This window comes from Colius striatus, chromosome 21 (genome assembly GCF_028858725.1).
Source record: "Colius striatus isolate bColStr4 chromosome 21, bColStr4.1.hap1, whole genome shotgun sequence".
Lineage (NCBI taxonomy): Eukaryota > Metazoa > Chordata > Aves > Coliiformes > Coliidae > Colius > Colius striatus.
This window is the reverse complement of record NC_084779.1, coordinates 1,125,490-1,141,023: the sequence shown is the minus strand read 5'-3', so window position 1 is coordinate 1,141,023 and position 15,534 is coordinate 1,125,490. Positions and strand designations below refer to the sequence as shown.

General features: G+C 58.6%; 1 protein-coding gene across 1 annotated transcript; it reads left to right on the top strand.

Moving 5' to 3' along the window:
• Positions 1-2,366: 2,366 nt before the first annotated feature.
• LOC133627494 (fas-binding factor 1 homolog) lies at positions 2,367-10,937 on the top strand. The gene is made up of 18 exons (XM_062013233.1): positions 2,367-2,443; positions 2,584-2,658; positions 2,937-3,031; positions 3,693-3,751; positions 4,452-4,496; positions 4,588-4,722; positions 4,927-5,027; positions 5,468-5,674; positions 6,137-6,244; positions 6,527-6,654; positions 6,933-7,051; positions 7,168-7,290; positions 7,633-7,740; positions 9,092-9,247; positions 9,425-9,562; positions 9,664-9,796; positions 10,098-10,270; positions 10,773-10,937. The coding sequence occupies exons 1-18, from the start codon at positions 2,367-2,369 to the stop codon at positions 10,935-10,937; spliced, it is 2,145 nt and encodes a 714-aa protein (XP_061869217.1).
• Positions 10,938-15,534: the final 4,597 nt, after the last annotated feature.

The following is a 15,534-nucleotide window of genomic DNA, read 5'->3' as shown; positions in this document are numbered from 1 at the left end:
GCCAACCCGCTACATCTGCTGTAAATCTCCCTTTGAACGGCTCCTTGCTTAAATGCAGTAGTGCCAGCACTGCAGTCTTTTATCCCAGTGCTATTTGAGCCTCGTTGTATGTTTTGTGATGTGGCTGCTGTGGTGTGGCCGTGTGCTCTCTCCATTTCCCACTGCTTGGCCTGACTGTCCTTAGGACACTCTTGCTGAGCTCACGTGTGGTGCTGCTAACACTCAGATTTGTGTCACAGCTCTGTTCTAGGGGATGATTTCTTCAACAAGCTCTCTGCAGAGGACAGCAAAGCTGCAGGGGTGAGTCCATATTTCAGGAGAGAGCCCAAGTGTGTCAAGGGCTGGGACTGGGCTGGGCTAAGATTGCCCCTGATCTCCCCGTGTCCAAGTCAGTAGTGGGATATGGGAGATGGACTGTGCAATGTGTCTGAAGAGGTAACCCCTCTGTGGCATCCCTGTGGAGTGGGGAAGATAGAACAGGGGAGTGAGTGGATGGGGGGAGAAAGGCTTCCAGGTGCCAGGAATTATGTGCTGCTGCAGCCTTCCTGGGTGCACTTCAGGGAAAGTGTTGTAAGAAGAACGCTTGCCCAAATCAATGCCTTTGAGTTTTCCTGATGCTTGTCCCTGAGGCAGCAGAATCTGAGCAACAGAAGCAAGGCACAGGGAGGTTTTGAGTGAGAAGGGCACCCAAAGGTGCTCATGTGCTCTTCTTTCTCATAAACCGAGGAAAAGCAGAGGCTGGAGTGAGGGGGGAGAAGTTTCCAAAGTCTGCTCATCTCTGATCTCTCCCCTCCCTGGCACACAGGGACCCAGGACCTCTGCCACAGACGCGGAGAATCTGCTGCAGAACCTGAAGGTGAGTGTGGAAATGCCTCCCTCTCCCCATACCGTGCCTCCAGCCGTGGCCTCCAGCAGTGCTCACCCTGCTCCCATCCTTGTCCCCTTGCTTCCCAGGATATGGATGACTTGGAAGCTGATCTCCTGGGCATATCAAAGCCCAGTTCTGCAGCAGAGAAGACAACAGTGAAAGGTCCTGAGGAATGGGGATCCTTGGGAGAAGGACGAGCTAAAGCCCCAGGGAAGCTGTTAGCTCCTGAGAAAGGTTAGAGGGAGATTTTACTTTTGTCTTCACAACTTGATTGGGAATGAGCAGGGGATGTCTTCATCTGGGAACAAAAAGTGGAAGGAGAGCCAAAGGGGTTGCATTAGAGATATGCCAGCCACAAGGCTGTGGGGAGGAATGTGTGGCGTCACATGTAGCTGCAGAGGAGCGGGGGGGCTGGCATCTTTGCACCCAGTTGCTCCTCTGGGCATTGACTCAAGGCTGCTTGTTTGAACAGAGAAGGAAGAGGACTGGAAGAGGAAAGATGATGTGTCTGGCGAGTACGAGTCCTCGGTGGCCTCCACACCCAAGAGCCCAGTGGCGAGGAGGCGGTCTGTCAGGTGTGGTGCTGCGTGTGTGTCCCTAGCTCCAGGCACACTGCCCCTGCGGCAGGGCAGGCAGGGGCCCTGGGGTCCCCTTGCAGGCAGGGCTCCCTCCCAGGGGCAGGGTTCCCAGGGCCCCTCGGGCACAGATGGAACTGCTTCTCCTTGCGGCAGGTTTTCCAGCGACACGAGCAGCCAAGTGAAAGCAGAGCTGCACCCCAAAGCTGCTCCTGCAGGCAGCAGGCGCACGGTGCGGGGCAGGGCGGCTGGAGCCGACTGGCTGGGCTGGAAGGATGAGGATTGGTGTGAGTGGGAGCCGCTGCCTGCAGCGAAGGGCAGCCCTGCCGTGAGCCGCCCCAGCCCTGCCCCGGCCGCACGGCCTGGCCCCGCCAGCCACGTCCCGGCTGCAGAGGAGGCGGCAGCTAAAGCGGCCCCGCTGGAGGAGGAGGACTGGCTGATCGCTGCCTTGGCTCGCAAGAAAGCCCAAGCGCAGGCCAAGGCCCAGGAGAGGAATGCCGAGGCCTCGGAGGCCCCAGGGGAAAGGCTGCATCCCCGTCCTGCTGTCAGGTAAAGGCACAGTTGATGGCCACGCTGCTCCCGTTTGCTCCACGTGTAGCTGCTCCAGCAGCACCTCTCCCAAAGCCTCGTCTCAGATTGAGGCCATTAGTTGTAAGCGCTAGTTTGTCTTGGGGTGGAGTATTAGCGCAGGGCTTTCTCCTACTTGATCCAGCCTGCAGCCCTCCAGGCTCACCTTGCTGTTGTGGCCAGAATCGCACCCGCTGTCCCAGGTCTTGCAGAGCTGTCCTGGATGAGCACAGCCCCACATCACACGCTGTGTTCCTTGTTACTGTTTGCATTCCCCTTCGTTCCTCCTAGTTCCAGACACACCGCCTCCTCCTGCTGAGTTTCCACCGGCACAGGTTGAGCCTTGTGCCGTTGGAATGAGGCGCAGAAGGGAATTGCAGAGAGCCGTGTGTGATGTGCAGGGCTGTGTTAGCTGGGGCTGCTGCTGTCCGGGGTGAGGGGGGATGAAACGAGTAGGAACAGCAGTGATGGAGGTTTTGAGACAGAGGCTTTCAGCTGCAAGGCAGGAATTGGTGTTGGGGACAGGATCTTGCCTTCCCTGAGCTCTTCCACATCTGGTGTTTCTGCCTGCAGTCATCCAGCCGCCTCCACAGGAGCCCCACAGCAGGCAGCTGCCCTGCAGGACACAGCCAGTGCAGACAGCTCTGGGTAAGGCCTCTGTCAGCTCTCGGGCACCCTCCGTGGGACAGATGTCCTGCAGAAAGCAGCTGCGTGTGTGCAGTGGGGGAGTGGGGGGGGCTGGGAGCCAGCAGCGATCCCTTTGGGCCTGAGACCTCTGTAGCTAGGAGGGAGGGCAGCTCGGCATGTGGGTTGGGTTCTTGTGTGTTGGAGCACTAGGAAAGCCAAGCTTTCAACTTCAATGGCAAGCAGAGCAATATCTGTGTGCCTCTCCCTGCTGTGCATCACTTGTGTCTCTGCCCCTGCAGGCAGCCGGTGCCCTGGCTCAGCACCACGAAAGGAGCCTCAGCTCAGGCGTCGGAGGCTGAGAAGGAGGATCCCTCCGGAGACACCAGCGCCCTGGGTGCGTTTCCTGGGATTGTGCAGCTTGGGCAGCAGGATGCAGAGAGGCTCCCCCTGCCCTGCAAAACAAGAACAAATCAGGAGGCACAGCATTGCCCTTGGCCATGGAGTTGCTGCCCAGGCTTTGAGCAGCCGGTGTGGGAGCAGTTTGCCACGCTGCAGGATCCCACCATCCCCCTTTTGTGGTGTGGTGGAGACACGGTGCTGGGGCACACTGAACTCTGCAGGGCTGCCTTTGGACTTTCAGAGGGCTGCAAAAGACTTGGTTTCTCTTGGTGGGCATGAGTTCATGCTGTCCTTTCTCTCTTCCCCCTTCCCTCTTCCTGCCCACGTGCTGGTCCCACTAGTGCTGTGTCTGGGCTGAAGCTGTGCACCAGTTCAGAGCCTACTGAAAGCAACTCTTTTAGGATTCAGCCTCCTCCCTAGGTGATGGAGATGGAGGAGGAGCCATGCTTTGCCCTCAGCCTTTCTCTGCAGGGCAGAGTGCCAGCATTGTGGGGGTGCAGGAATGGACAGGCCTGCCTGACCCTCTGTCCCCATCACCACCCACCAGAGCAGAGCAGGACCCTTCTCACTCTGCCCAGGAGAGCCAGACCTTTGTCCTTCTGGGAGGGGATGATTGCTGTTGCCATGTCTGAATGGCAGACTTGTTCCATTTTCAGCCTCTACAGCCTTATTGCCAGGAGAGCAGGAGGTGCAGGGCCCTGTCCCACTTGCTCAGGTAGGTCTGCTGTGGCCCTGTGAGGTGCAGGATCAGGCTTGTGCTGATGGCCCTCTGCTGCCAACTCCTCGTCATCCAGCTCTGTGCATCCATGGGAGCCTGGGTTCATGGAGGGAAAGTGTTGGGAGAGCTCTGGGATACCACAAGTTGTATTTATCAGGCCAAAGCACATGTGCTGTGGATGCTTTGTAAATCACAGCAGTTGACACTGCTGCATTGCCTGAGCAGCATGTACAGACTTCTCCAGGCACATATACGTCATATTAACAGCAGAGATTGCAGTTGATAGAGGAATTGGCTTCCTCAGCATGGTAGTGAGGATACTCGGAGATGGTTTCTAGAGCACTGGAGGGCCATCAGAGCCTTTGGCAGAGAGGGCAGCTCTTGCTTTGTCTTCGAAGCCCCTTTTCACGTCTGCCTGGGCCTCCTTGCCCTGCCTTCATGGCAGGACAGCTGCTGTCTCCCCGAGAGCTGCCGGCCTTCTCCTTGAATCTACCCCCACAGCAAGAGGAGCCCAACATCATTTTGTCTGGGATAGGGGCTGCTGAGCATCAGAAGGGAGCCAGGCCAGCAACAGGGTTGGGCTGGGGAAGGGTAGAGGAAGGGCCTCAGTAAGCTGGGTATGAATTACCACTCCCAGGCTAGGAAGAATGTTCCCTCAGGACTTGACCTGCCTGAGAGCAGCCCTGTGTCTCTGCAGGTTCCCACGCCCAGGACACGTCTCCAGGCTGCCCCACAGCTGCAGGTGAGACACACGCCTTCCTGTGTGGGCTGATGGCCACCCCACAAAGCCACGGATCCTGAAGGGCCTTGATCTTCCCTCTCCATCCCCACAGGCAGAGTCCTCAGGCCTGGGCTTGCTGCATGAGAGGAGGCCGGGGCATGGCACTGCCCAGCTCTGTGAGGATGCATCAGGCTGCCGGGCAGCTCTGGTCAGCGCCCAGGCCCGTGTGGCAGAGCTGGAGAGCCAGGTGAGCCCCGTCACCTGCTGGAAGGGGGCCACGGGTGACACAGCGGGAGGAGAAGGGCTCATGTCCACTCCAATGGCATCAGAGTGACAGGGGAGAGAGGAGAAACCTCTCTGTCCAGAAGTAGCCATGGCCACTGAGTGAGTGCTGCTGTGGGAGCTGTGTCCCTGGAGCAGCACAAGGACCTTCTCCCCGGGTGCCCGGCAGGTCCAGATGCTGGAGGTGGAGCGGACGCAGCAGAGGCTGTTGCTGGAGAGTCTCCAGCAGCAGCACCAGAAGAACCTGGATCTTCTCGAGAGCCCCTACAGGTACCAGGCTCTTACCTGTGCTCCCCTCCTCTGTCAGATCCTTGCCTGCAGCCATCTCCTCTGAGGTAGGGAGGGCTGGGCTGCTTCCCCAGTCCATCCTTGGGGTGGACAGGCACAGAGGCACGTCGGAGTGGACCTGGTGGGGACAGAGAGCAGCCCCACAGGTGAACAACCAAGGTTGGAGTCCACTCTGACCAACACTGTCTGGTGGGTGGTGAGGAGGAGGAACAGGTTTGGAGGAAGTCTTTGCCAGCATGTCCCCAGCCAGTGCAATGCACTGAGCAGCAGCAGGAGGGTTTGAGGCTCTGACTGTGGAGAGGCCGAATGTTTCCCATGTGCACAGCAACACTGATCTGAATCCCCACGTGCACTTTGGGTGGAGAGCTCCAGGTATTGCCACGAGAGCAACACTTCTCCCTTGGTGTGACCTCTACGAGCAGGTGGCAAATGAAGGTGTTGGAGGAGAGCCACGGGCGGCAGGAGGAGAGGCTGCGGCAGGAGCTGGAGCAGCTGAGGGCTCAGCTGCTGTCGCAGAGCCAGGACGCGGAGCAGGCGCAGGCAGAGCTGCGGGCACAGCACCAGCAGCAGCTGGCAGCACTGGAGCAGCAGCACACGCTGGAGGTGAAGCGGCTGCAAGAGCTGCAGAGGTGAGAGCAGCACACACGTGGGGTTAGTAGCCCTGCTCTTGGCAAAGGAACCAGGGAACAGCCTGGGGCTGCGGTGAAAGGAGGCTCGAGAGGCACTGGGCTGTGGGTGGCTCAGTGGCTTTTGGAATGGGGATTTGCTTTGTAGGTTGGCACAGGGAGATGTGGCTGGAGGTACCATTTCAGAGAGAATGTTTTACCTTTTTACTTAGTCCAGTGAGCCACTGGTGTCGCACGTAGTTTGGGTCAATGAGAAGCCAGGTTTTGGTAGAGAAGCCCTTAAGCCCTGCATGTGGTCCGTGCCAAATGTGGATGGCTGTCAGGGGCGTGCCCTGTGACAGCCCACCACGCCAGCTCAGCTCCTGGCACCACTCAGCTCCATGACCAGGCCTCTTGCACAGTGCCTGTCACGGGGAGCACGGCTTTGAGACAGCCCGTGGTGGGCTCCTCACCCGTGTCCCGCAGGACGTCCATCCAGGAGCTGCGCCAGGACTACGACGAGCAGCTGCGGCGGCTGCAGCGGCTGAAGGATCAGGAGGTGGATGCGGTGACCAGTGCCACGTCACACACCAGGTACCAGCCCCCTGGCCGTGGTGTTCCCCGCGGAACCAGCCTCAGGCTGTGGCAACAGAGCCCATCCCCTCTTCCCCCTGCTGCCTCTCGCAGGGCTGCTGAGCACTTTGCTCTCTGTCAGTACTCTGCTAAGCAGCAGCTCTGTCTTCCCACCACTCTGCTGTGACCCACAGAGGGGCAGGGCAGGACTGCCTGGCCTTTGGCCCACCACATCTCCCCCTCCATCACAGTGAGGTGAAGCGTGTGCCACAGGGTTGACTTTCTCCTCGCTCTCCTCCACAGGTCTCTGAACGGCGTCATCGAGCGGATGGAGAAGTTCTCCAGTGATCTGCACGAGCTCTGGCACAAGGTGGAGGCCAAGCACCACAGCACCTCCCAGGAGCTGGCCACGTGGGCACAGCAGCTCAGGGGTACGTCTGTCAGCCATCTGTCAGTGCTGGAATGGCTCTGGAGGCACCCAGGAAATGGGGAGAAGGTGCCCTGAGTCAGGCAGGGACTGGGAGCCGAGGCTGGCAAAGCCTGGCCTGCCTCGGCCACTGAACACCTCGGGGTGTCCCCGTTACGAAGTGGGGTCCTGGGGGTGTGCAGAAGGGGAGCAGCACAAATGCATGCAGGTTTTCTGCTGTGAGTGGGCAGAGAGGGCTTCCCACCTCGTGCTGCTCATGGCTCGTCTGCTCCCTCTGCACAGTGCTCCAAGACAGGATGTTGCAGCAGCAGAAGGACATGGAGGAGGAACAGAGACGACACCAGGACGTGATTGCTAAAGTGGAGGCCAGGCTGAGCGAGCAGTGTCAGCAGCTGGAGCAGGTGAGCCCAGGCTGTCTCTTTTGCCCGAGTCAGCCCTCCTGTCTGGGTTTGGGATAGGTATGTGTTGTCCCAGGAGCCTGGAACAGCCCCTGTCTCTCCTCCCTGTCCAAACCCAGGAGCGCTGCAGGGCGCTGGCGGAGCAGTGCCAAGTGGGATCTCTGCAGCGCTCGCTGGAGGAGTGGCAGCAAGTCCTGAGCCAGCAGCTCTCCAAGGAGCGAGCAGAGCTGGAGAGGGCCAAGGTGAGGTGGGACAGACAGCTCCAGGTGCTGTTCACGTGTGCCCCGAGTGTGAGCGGGGCTGCAGTGCGCTGTGTGGTGGAGGAAGGAGCCGGGTTCTGGGCTGCAGCACTTTGCTCCCTCAATCCCACCCCCAGGCGCAGTGACTCACAATCAGAGTGGTCCCCTGGCAGCTGGAAGCTTGGGGCTGAGCTCTCCAAGCAGGGCTCACCCCAAGCACTGGGAGCTTGAACCAGCTTCTGGGTGTTGCCTAATGTTTGGTGGCAGAGATGGGCTGAAGGAGAAAAATCCATCAGCAAAGGGGACTCAGTGCTTTGCCTCTCCCTCTCTTGTGACATTCTGCAGAGCACTTTTCTGGCGGAGCAGCAGTTGGTGGTGCAGAAGTGCTCAGAGGAGTACCAGAAGCTGGCGACTGAGTGGGCTGAACTTCGTGCCCAGCAGCAGCAGAGCAGGGTGAGGATGGAACTGGACACGGGCACATGGGTTCCCAGGGAGAGGGCACCATCAGCAGCCTGGCCAAAGTACTGCAGCGCAGCCCCTTCCCATGCCCACAGGGCAGGCTCTACGCTCCTTCAGGTGTTTCAGACAGAGATGTCCCTTGGGGTGGTGAGAATCAGGCTGCCCCAGGAGCAGCCTCCACCAGCCTGCTTTAGATGCTGACACAAGCGTGGGTTCCTCTGTCTCTCCCCTCTGCCTGTGAGGAGTTGGGGCAGCCAGACCAGGCACAGCCACCTCCGTCATGAGAGGAAACCCCCACGGTGGGTGTAAGCAAAGCCTCCCCCTGCCACGAAGTTTTCCGCTCTTGGCCTAAAAACCAGGCTCGAAGCCTGAAAAATGAACCAGACTCGAAGTCTGAAACCAGACTCGAAGCCTGAAAAACCAGCTCCAAGCCTACTTCATGTGGCGATCAACCCAGGGTCCGATTCTCAGCTGGGTGGGAAGAAATCAGTCCTACTCCATGTGAGTGATAGCAGAAATCTTCACTTTATTGAGAGCAGGCTCTAACTTATATATCCAACAGCTTCAAAGCTAGCTCAGAACCAGCAGCTAATAGATTACATTCTCATGTTCATCCTACTTGCGGTTCCTGCCATAAGCAAGCTCCCTCACATTTTCCCATCTTGTTTTTCTCCATGGTTGTTTTCCACCTTGAGCTGTTAGCTCGTTAGCTGAAAACAGCCCGACCTTGAAGGAGCAGAAAGCGGCCTGCTGTCTGCGCTGACTACGTGACAGCAACTGTTTTAACCATGGCTCTGACTCTGGTCTTGATTGTGCATTAAATTCATATAACTAGAACTCAGATTGCCTTGCCCTGTCGGGCCTAACATTATACCCTGGGGTCCATGTCCATTCTCCCTTAACCATTCCTCCACATCCCCCTACCATGGGGACGTGGCCAGAGCCAGCTCTGCTCCCTCCTAGGGCTATCCAGAGGGGATCTGTGGCACAGACAAGGTGGCAGAGCTGCCACAGTGGAAAAGAAGCATTCAGCCTGAGTATTTCCACTGCTGACAAATTGTTTTGCTTTGAGCATGTTTGAGGGTGTGCAACATGGTTGAGGGGCTCTGTCCTTCCCAGGGAAGGGAGTGTGTGTGTGTGTACAATCCCAGCTCTGCCAGCCCTGGTCCCCAAGGGGTGATGGATGAGGGCACTGCTTAAGTACCTGGAGGTGTTGCTCTGCACCCCACACTGGCACACACGAGAAGCTCAACGGGGGCAGATCTCTCTCATCACTTGAGAAAGACTCACAACAGTGAACAGGACAGGGCAGGTAGTGCATTGGTTTCCCCCGTACCCATCCCAGGAGCTGGCAGAGCTGAAAGCCAAGGAGGAGCAGCTGGAGAAGGCCAGAGAGCTGCAGGATAAGGCCTGGCAGAAGCTGAGGCTGGAGAAGGAGAGGGTGAAGGTGGCTGCGCAGCGCGTCCGGCAGCAGGAAGAGAAGGTGCAGAGCAGGGCCAAGGTGAGCACAGCATCTGCCTGAGTCTGGCAGCAGAGCTGGGAGGGGTCACAGCCCTCCCCAAGCCAGGAGGAGTCCTAGTGCTGTCCTGGAAGGGAAATGAGGGGATGCAGAAAGGAGCCCTGCCCCATAGCAGCAAGGGACCCTGTCCCCAGCCTCCCCAGCCTCTCTACCTTGCAGCTCTCATCCCAGAAGGACAAGAGGGGGCAGCGAGTGCTGCAGAAGGCTTGCAGGGGGGAGTGTGAGCACCCAAGGAGGCTGCAGGCCATGCAGCAGCGCTTGAAGCAGCTGAGGCAGCAGGAACAGCACCTGCAGGAGGTACACCCCCTCGCCTTTCCTTCTTGGCCTGAAGCCACCGTGTTGAGGGCCTCAACCTTTGCCAACAGCGTCTCTCTCTCTTTCTCCTGGGGATGGGGCAGGAGTGGCTGAGCACGGCTCTGAAGAGGAGACAGCTAGAAGAGCGATGTGAGGAGCTGCCCAACAACCCCATGATGCTGCTGACTGCAGACCAGGACCTCGGTGCCCCTGTGAACGGCCTCTCCAGCACACTGTGTAAGGCTTTCTGCCTGTTGCCAATGGGAAGGGACATGCTGGGGGGGGAGCTGCGCTTGTATTCCACTTTTCAGGAGGCTTGGCATGTTGCTGAGGGCTGAGTTAGTTCCCCTGATGATAAACCTCAGCTATGAGTTGGCCCCTTGTCCTCTGAAGGCAGGGCAGTGCCAGGAGGGTGTAGAGGGGGCAGAAGGGGAGAGGCAGCTGGATTAAAGCCCATTTGCAGTGGGTGGTTGGGGAGGACCTTGCTGTGGGGACATGCAGGCAGCTGGAAAAGGAATGCTGTTGTCTCTGTCTGCAGTTCCCCTGACAACAGCGGCACCACAGAGCTGGGGTCTTGTTGCAGAGCCTCCAGCTCCTGTCAGGGTGCTCCCTCAGCACAGCCCTGGGGCTGGCAGGGACACCCTGGCCACAGCCAGCGGCACCGAGCTCATTGACGCCACACTGCTGCTGCTGAAGTTCAGGGCCCAGCAGGTGAGGGGGAGGAGGCTGGGGCTGGAGAAGGGGCTTGGAACCGGCTGGATGGGAACAGGGCTGGCTAAAGCGTGCTTTGAGGCCGGCAGCCACAGCATGGGGTGTCTCCTCAGACCATTACTGAGCTGTTGGGCTGGGTGGGCTTCCAGAAGAGGACCTAGAGGACCTGTCACACCTAGAAGAGTGATGCCAGAAGCAAGGAGGGGTGAACCTTCACAGCTTGTCTCAGGTTCATTGATAACATGCAGGACCTGATGGTTCATCCCTCTCCTCACACCATCCCTGACTGGGAGAAGCCATCTCTGCTGGACTCTGGCTTTGTGATGTGCCAGTCCCCTCCCTTCAGCCCCCTGCTTCCCTGCTGGGGCTTTCTCCAGGCTGGGCTGCTCTTTCAGGCTGCTTCTGTAGGATTCGGGGTACTTTCCTCACCCAGTGACACCCCGGGCTGTGACTCCGTTTGTGTTGCACTCTGATATCTGTCCCATCATCCCTTTCTTCTCAGGACCATGATTTCTTAGAGAATGAGGAGTTCTACCTGGAGAGTCTGACAAAATCATCCTATCACACGTCAGCTCGGTCACGAGGATGGTGGTCAGCACATCTCACACCAGCAAAACTGCAGCCACGTCTCCACCAACTGGTGACAAAGAAACCCAAGCTTTCTTAGGCATTGTGGGCTTTTGGAGGCTGCACATTCCCAGCTGCTGTAAATCCTCTCTATCGAGTCACCTGGAAGAAAAACTATGTCAAATGGGGCTCTGAACAACGACAAGGCTTTCAACAAATTAAACGAGAGGCTGCTCAGGTGGTGTCCCTTGGGCCAGTCTGAACAGGACCAGACGTGACAAACGTGCTCTGCACTGCAGCTGGAGAGAATGGCCCTACCTGGAGCCTCTGGCTAGAAGCACGTGGGGAGGCTGGAGGCTGAGCCCTGGGCTTCTTGAGTCAGGGATGCAGAGGATCCGAGGCCCGGTGCACTCCCACCAAGAAGGGGAGACTGGCAGCAGATGAAGGAGTTTGAGCTGCCTCAGAAGGAATTGGCATGGAAGCAGGACTGTTCTCAGCACCCAACTGCCAGTGCTGGGCTGGGTGTCCAAAGGGAGGGTCTCCTCCACACATCAGGCGACTGACGCCACATGGAGTGAGGGGGTTGTGTTGAGCACTCAGTGAGCTCCTGTAGGAAACCGCAGTCACCCCAGCATCCTGCACGTGATCACCAACTGGCCAGAGGGCAAGAGCTCTGGACTACTGCCTGAGAAGGAGCTGGCAGATGCTGAAGAGGCCCCACCATGTACTAAGCTCTCAGCAGATGAGAAGCAAAGTGTGTCGCTCACCGATGGCTCCTGTTGTGCTGTGGGACAGCATCGGAGCTGGAAGGTGGCTGTGGGGCGTCCCCTGTGACACGTGGCACAAGCTGCAGAAGGAGAGGGGCATTGGAGTCAGGTGACAGAGGTGGAAGCCTCCCAGCTGGCTTTAGACATCCCCCAATGAGAAAAATGGCCAATAGTTTGTAGTGACTCTTGGCTGGTGGCAAATGCTCTGTGGGGTGGCTGCAACCATGGAGACAGAACAACTGGCAATGCCAGGGCCACCCCATCTGGGCTGCCTCATTGAGGCCAGGCATCGCTGCCCACCTGGAGAAGCTGACTGTGATGGTGTGCCACCGAGATGCCATGTACCCAGGAACCAGGCCCCTGAAGAACATCAGCACAAACAGGAGCCAGGATGGCAGTGGCCCAGGTGTGTTGGGACTGGCAATGGAAATGTGAATGTTTGTAGCTCGGGGGGCCCACGATGCCTCAGGCCACCAAGGAAGAGATGCAGCTCTAGATGGGCTGTTGCACAGGTTGTCCATGGATGCAAGATATGCTGCCCTCAAACAAGCCAAGCGGTTGAAGTCTCTGTGCTCTGAAGGACAATGGCTCAAATACCAGTGCAGAGAGGCCTGGCAGATGGACTCTAGCACACTCCCACATGCTGAGGCAAGCACTAAGTGCTCACCGTGGTGGAAGCGACCACTGCATGGCTGGAAACAGATCCTGTGCCTCATGCTACTGCCTGGAACACCGTCCTGGGCCGTGAAAGGCAAGTCCTGTGGCAACAAGGCACCCCAGAAAGAATCGAGTCAGACAATGGGACTCGTTTGTGAAACCTTAGGAGACAGCTGGCGGCCACAGCGCTGGGTCTCGGGGTGACGCAGGTGCTCGGGGATGCACCACGTGTCTGTAGAACCCAGGCTGAGGCAGCAGCAGCTGGGATCACAGCACCCATGGGCCCATCAGGCACATCTCCTCCCGCCTCCACAGCACACTCCTCCCATTCAGCTCAAGCTACAAGACCACTGCAGTAGACACTTGCTTCCCAAAACATAATCCCTGGGTGCGAGGCCCCGGCGGCTCAGAGCCTGGCCTCGGCCGTGCAGGCAGGAAGCAATCTGAGGCAGGCTCATCCCTTTGCCCTGGGCAGGCTCCGTCTCCCTCCCAGCCTCCCTCCCTAAGAACACAGGCCTGAGCCCTCTCCAGGCCCCTCACCTCCAGGCAGATCTTGTCCTTGAGCCTGAGCACCTTGGTGGCCTTGAAGTGCAGCCGCACGCTGAGCTCGAGGACGCCCCGATCTTGCGAGACAGAGAAGTCCTTGACATTTCCCAGCCCAAGGAGTCGGGCTGCGGTTCTGCAGGACCAGGCTCTTGCTTTCTGTCCTGCAGAGAGTGGAGGAGGCTCAGCGCTGGCTGCTCGACGGTCACACCAGCCTTGCAACTGCCTGCAGCTGGGAGCAGCCCTATCCCGGCGCCTGGAGCCACAGTGAAACGCCTTCTCTTGGCCACGAGTCTCAGAAGGGCAGTCCTGGGGGACAGCTGGGTGCTACAGGTGTATCCAGCAGCAAGGCGATCAGGAGGAGCCACTGGGCTGCTCTCTGAGCAGCAGACGGGACACAAATCCCTCAACACGCCCAGCACGCAGCATCGCTGGGGGCTGCAGAGCTTGGGGTGCCACAGGACACCTGAGCCAGCCAGGAACGGCCAGCAAGAGACTGGGAGCTGCTGGGAGAAAGGGACACCAACCCAGCTGCCAACCTGAGCGGCCACACGGCCAGCAGGAGAAGCTGGCCCTGGCAGATCCTGTGGGTGACTGACTGTACAGCAGCCTGTTGCAATGCAGCTGCTTGGGGCTGATCTCCAGCTGCACCTTCACCCCCTGGCAGCGCAGGCTCCGGGTTGTCCCTAATGTGGCAGATGAGCCCAGCTGCAGCGGGGTAGGCCCAAAAACTCCGCTCCTGGCCTTGTCCCCGCACAAACAGAGACACGAGAGCATCCAGTGAGCAGGAGGAACGGTTCCTGGGTACTTCTCCCCACCCAGCCCTACCTCCCTCTCCTTGGGTTTCAGCATCATGCTGGGAGGGCCCAAGGGGAAGGTGACCCCAGGTGGATCGTGCTCAAAGGAGAAGCTCAGCTCAACTTCCAGGGCGGTGGCATTGAGGATGGAGAGCTGCTGGTGGTTGCCAGGATGGGTCAGGGCCTCGTACCTGCCACAAACAAGGGAATGGCTGCAGAGGACACCGCTGCCTTCATCCCTGGCTGAGGAAGGTACCACGGCCTGGCAGCGGGAGGCTGCGCTGGAAGCCACAGTCTAACAAGCAGCCCAACTTGTACCTTCTCCCTTCTCAGCCTTCCTTCAGCCGTGGAACAGATTTTGGAGCTAAAGGGGAAAAAAAAGCAAACAGAACCCCAAGACCATTCCTCAGCCTGGCTAAAGATCTGCCGTAGGGTTTTTTGCTGGGTTGATTTCATTCCCTTGGGATCTCACAACAGCAGCAACTCTCCAGAGCTCCCCCCAAGAATAGACTTAAAGTGCTAATGTTAAAAAAACCCACCCAACCAACACTGGGAATGGAAATCCATCAGCAGCTCCAAAGGCAACTGCTTTAGGCAGACTTTATCCAACAGAGAGGAACAGGGACATGTAATCCCTGTTTTCATTCCTCTGCACCTTACCCCGCTGCCCATACTGGCAGGTGACATCAAAGTCCTATGAAGATAACAGATGAAGGGTTGGTTTACCAAGCCATCAGCAGAGTAACTGCTCCTTTAGTCTACCTGCAGAGCTCAAAGCACTTGGCAGAAGCACCACAGAGTTCAAGTCATAGGTGGTGAGGCTGAGATGTGGATGGGAGGCACGAGGTGCTCCAAGTCACCTCCAGGCTGGAAGCAGCCACCTGGCTCCGGCCACCGAGGCCCCACCAGGCAGGGAGATCAGCTCCATCCTTCCCCAGCTCCTCCAAGTCTCCCGTGCCTGTCATCTGCTCAAGTTCACACACCCCTGGCCCTTCACCCCGAGTATCTCTCAGGTCTCTCCCTGGGCTTGCCCTCAATTGTGCCTCGGGGACAGCACATCCCCAGGTGTGTCCCTGAAAGCACAAGGCCCTGCAGATCCCCTCCCAACATCTCACTGCTCACAGGGGCCATCAGGATGCTCGCCCAGAGCCGGGAGCACGTACCGATCCCTCGACGTCCCACACAGCTGCACACCAAAGTGGAAGATGCCCGTGTTCATGACAAACTGCTTGGAGATGATGGCATCATCTGCCTTGCTCCTGCTGCAACGAGGAAACACTGCCCTGGGCAGAGAAAGCAGAGGAGGAGCTGTGAGATGCTCCAAGCAGAACTCCTGCTCACAAAGCCACAGCCCTACTCGGTCGTCACAGCAGCAGCCCCGGTTGCCAGCCCCAAGCCTGGGAAGAGGCGTCGGGCGCTCAAGCAGCACGAGCTGCCCCAGGCAGCAGGCTCTGAGCTCCGGGGGAGCAGCGTGGGGGGCTCCCACGGGACAGCCTTTCCGTGGGTCCTGGCTGACGGTGGGGTACAGGCAGGTGCCCCTGCACTGCAGCTGGTGCAAGCCCTTTGTCCCCTGGGTCTCAAAATGCAGCGTCTGCTCGAATTGTCCTGGCAGCGCGGAGCTGAAGTGGACCCTGAGCTCCACCTCGCCGTGGGCAGGCACGATCCACCGGCCACTGCTCAGCCTGGCCACTGGGAGCCGAGGCCTGTTGTGCTGGGAGCTGGCCTGTGCTGCCCTGTGCGGGCTGTCTCACAGCAGAAATGTCACTTTGGGAAGTGCCACCTAAAGCTTAGAAGCAACGGTTTCACTTCAGGAAGGAGACGTGTACTGCATCGATGCGCGTTTCTATGGCAACATCGGCCGCTTCATCAACCATCACTGCGAGCCCAACGTCTTCGCTGCCAGGGTCTTCACATCCCATCAGGACGTGCGCTT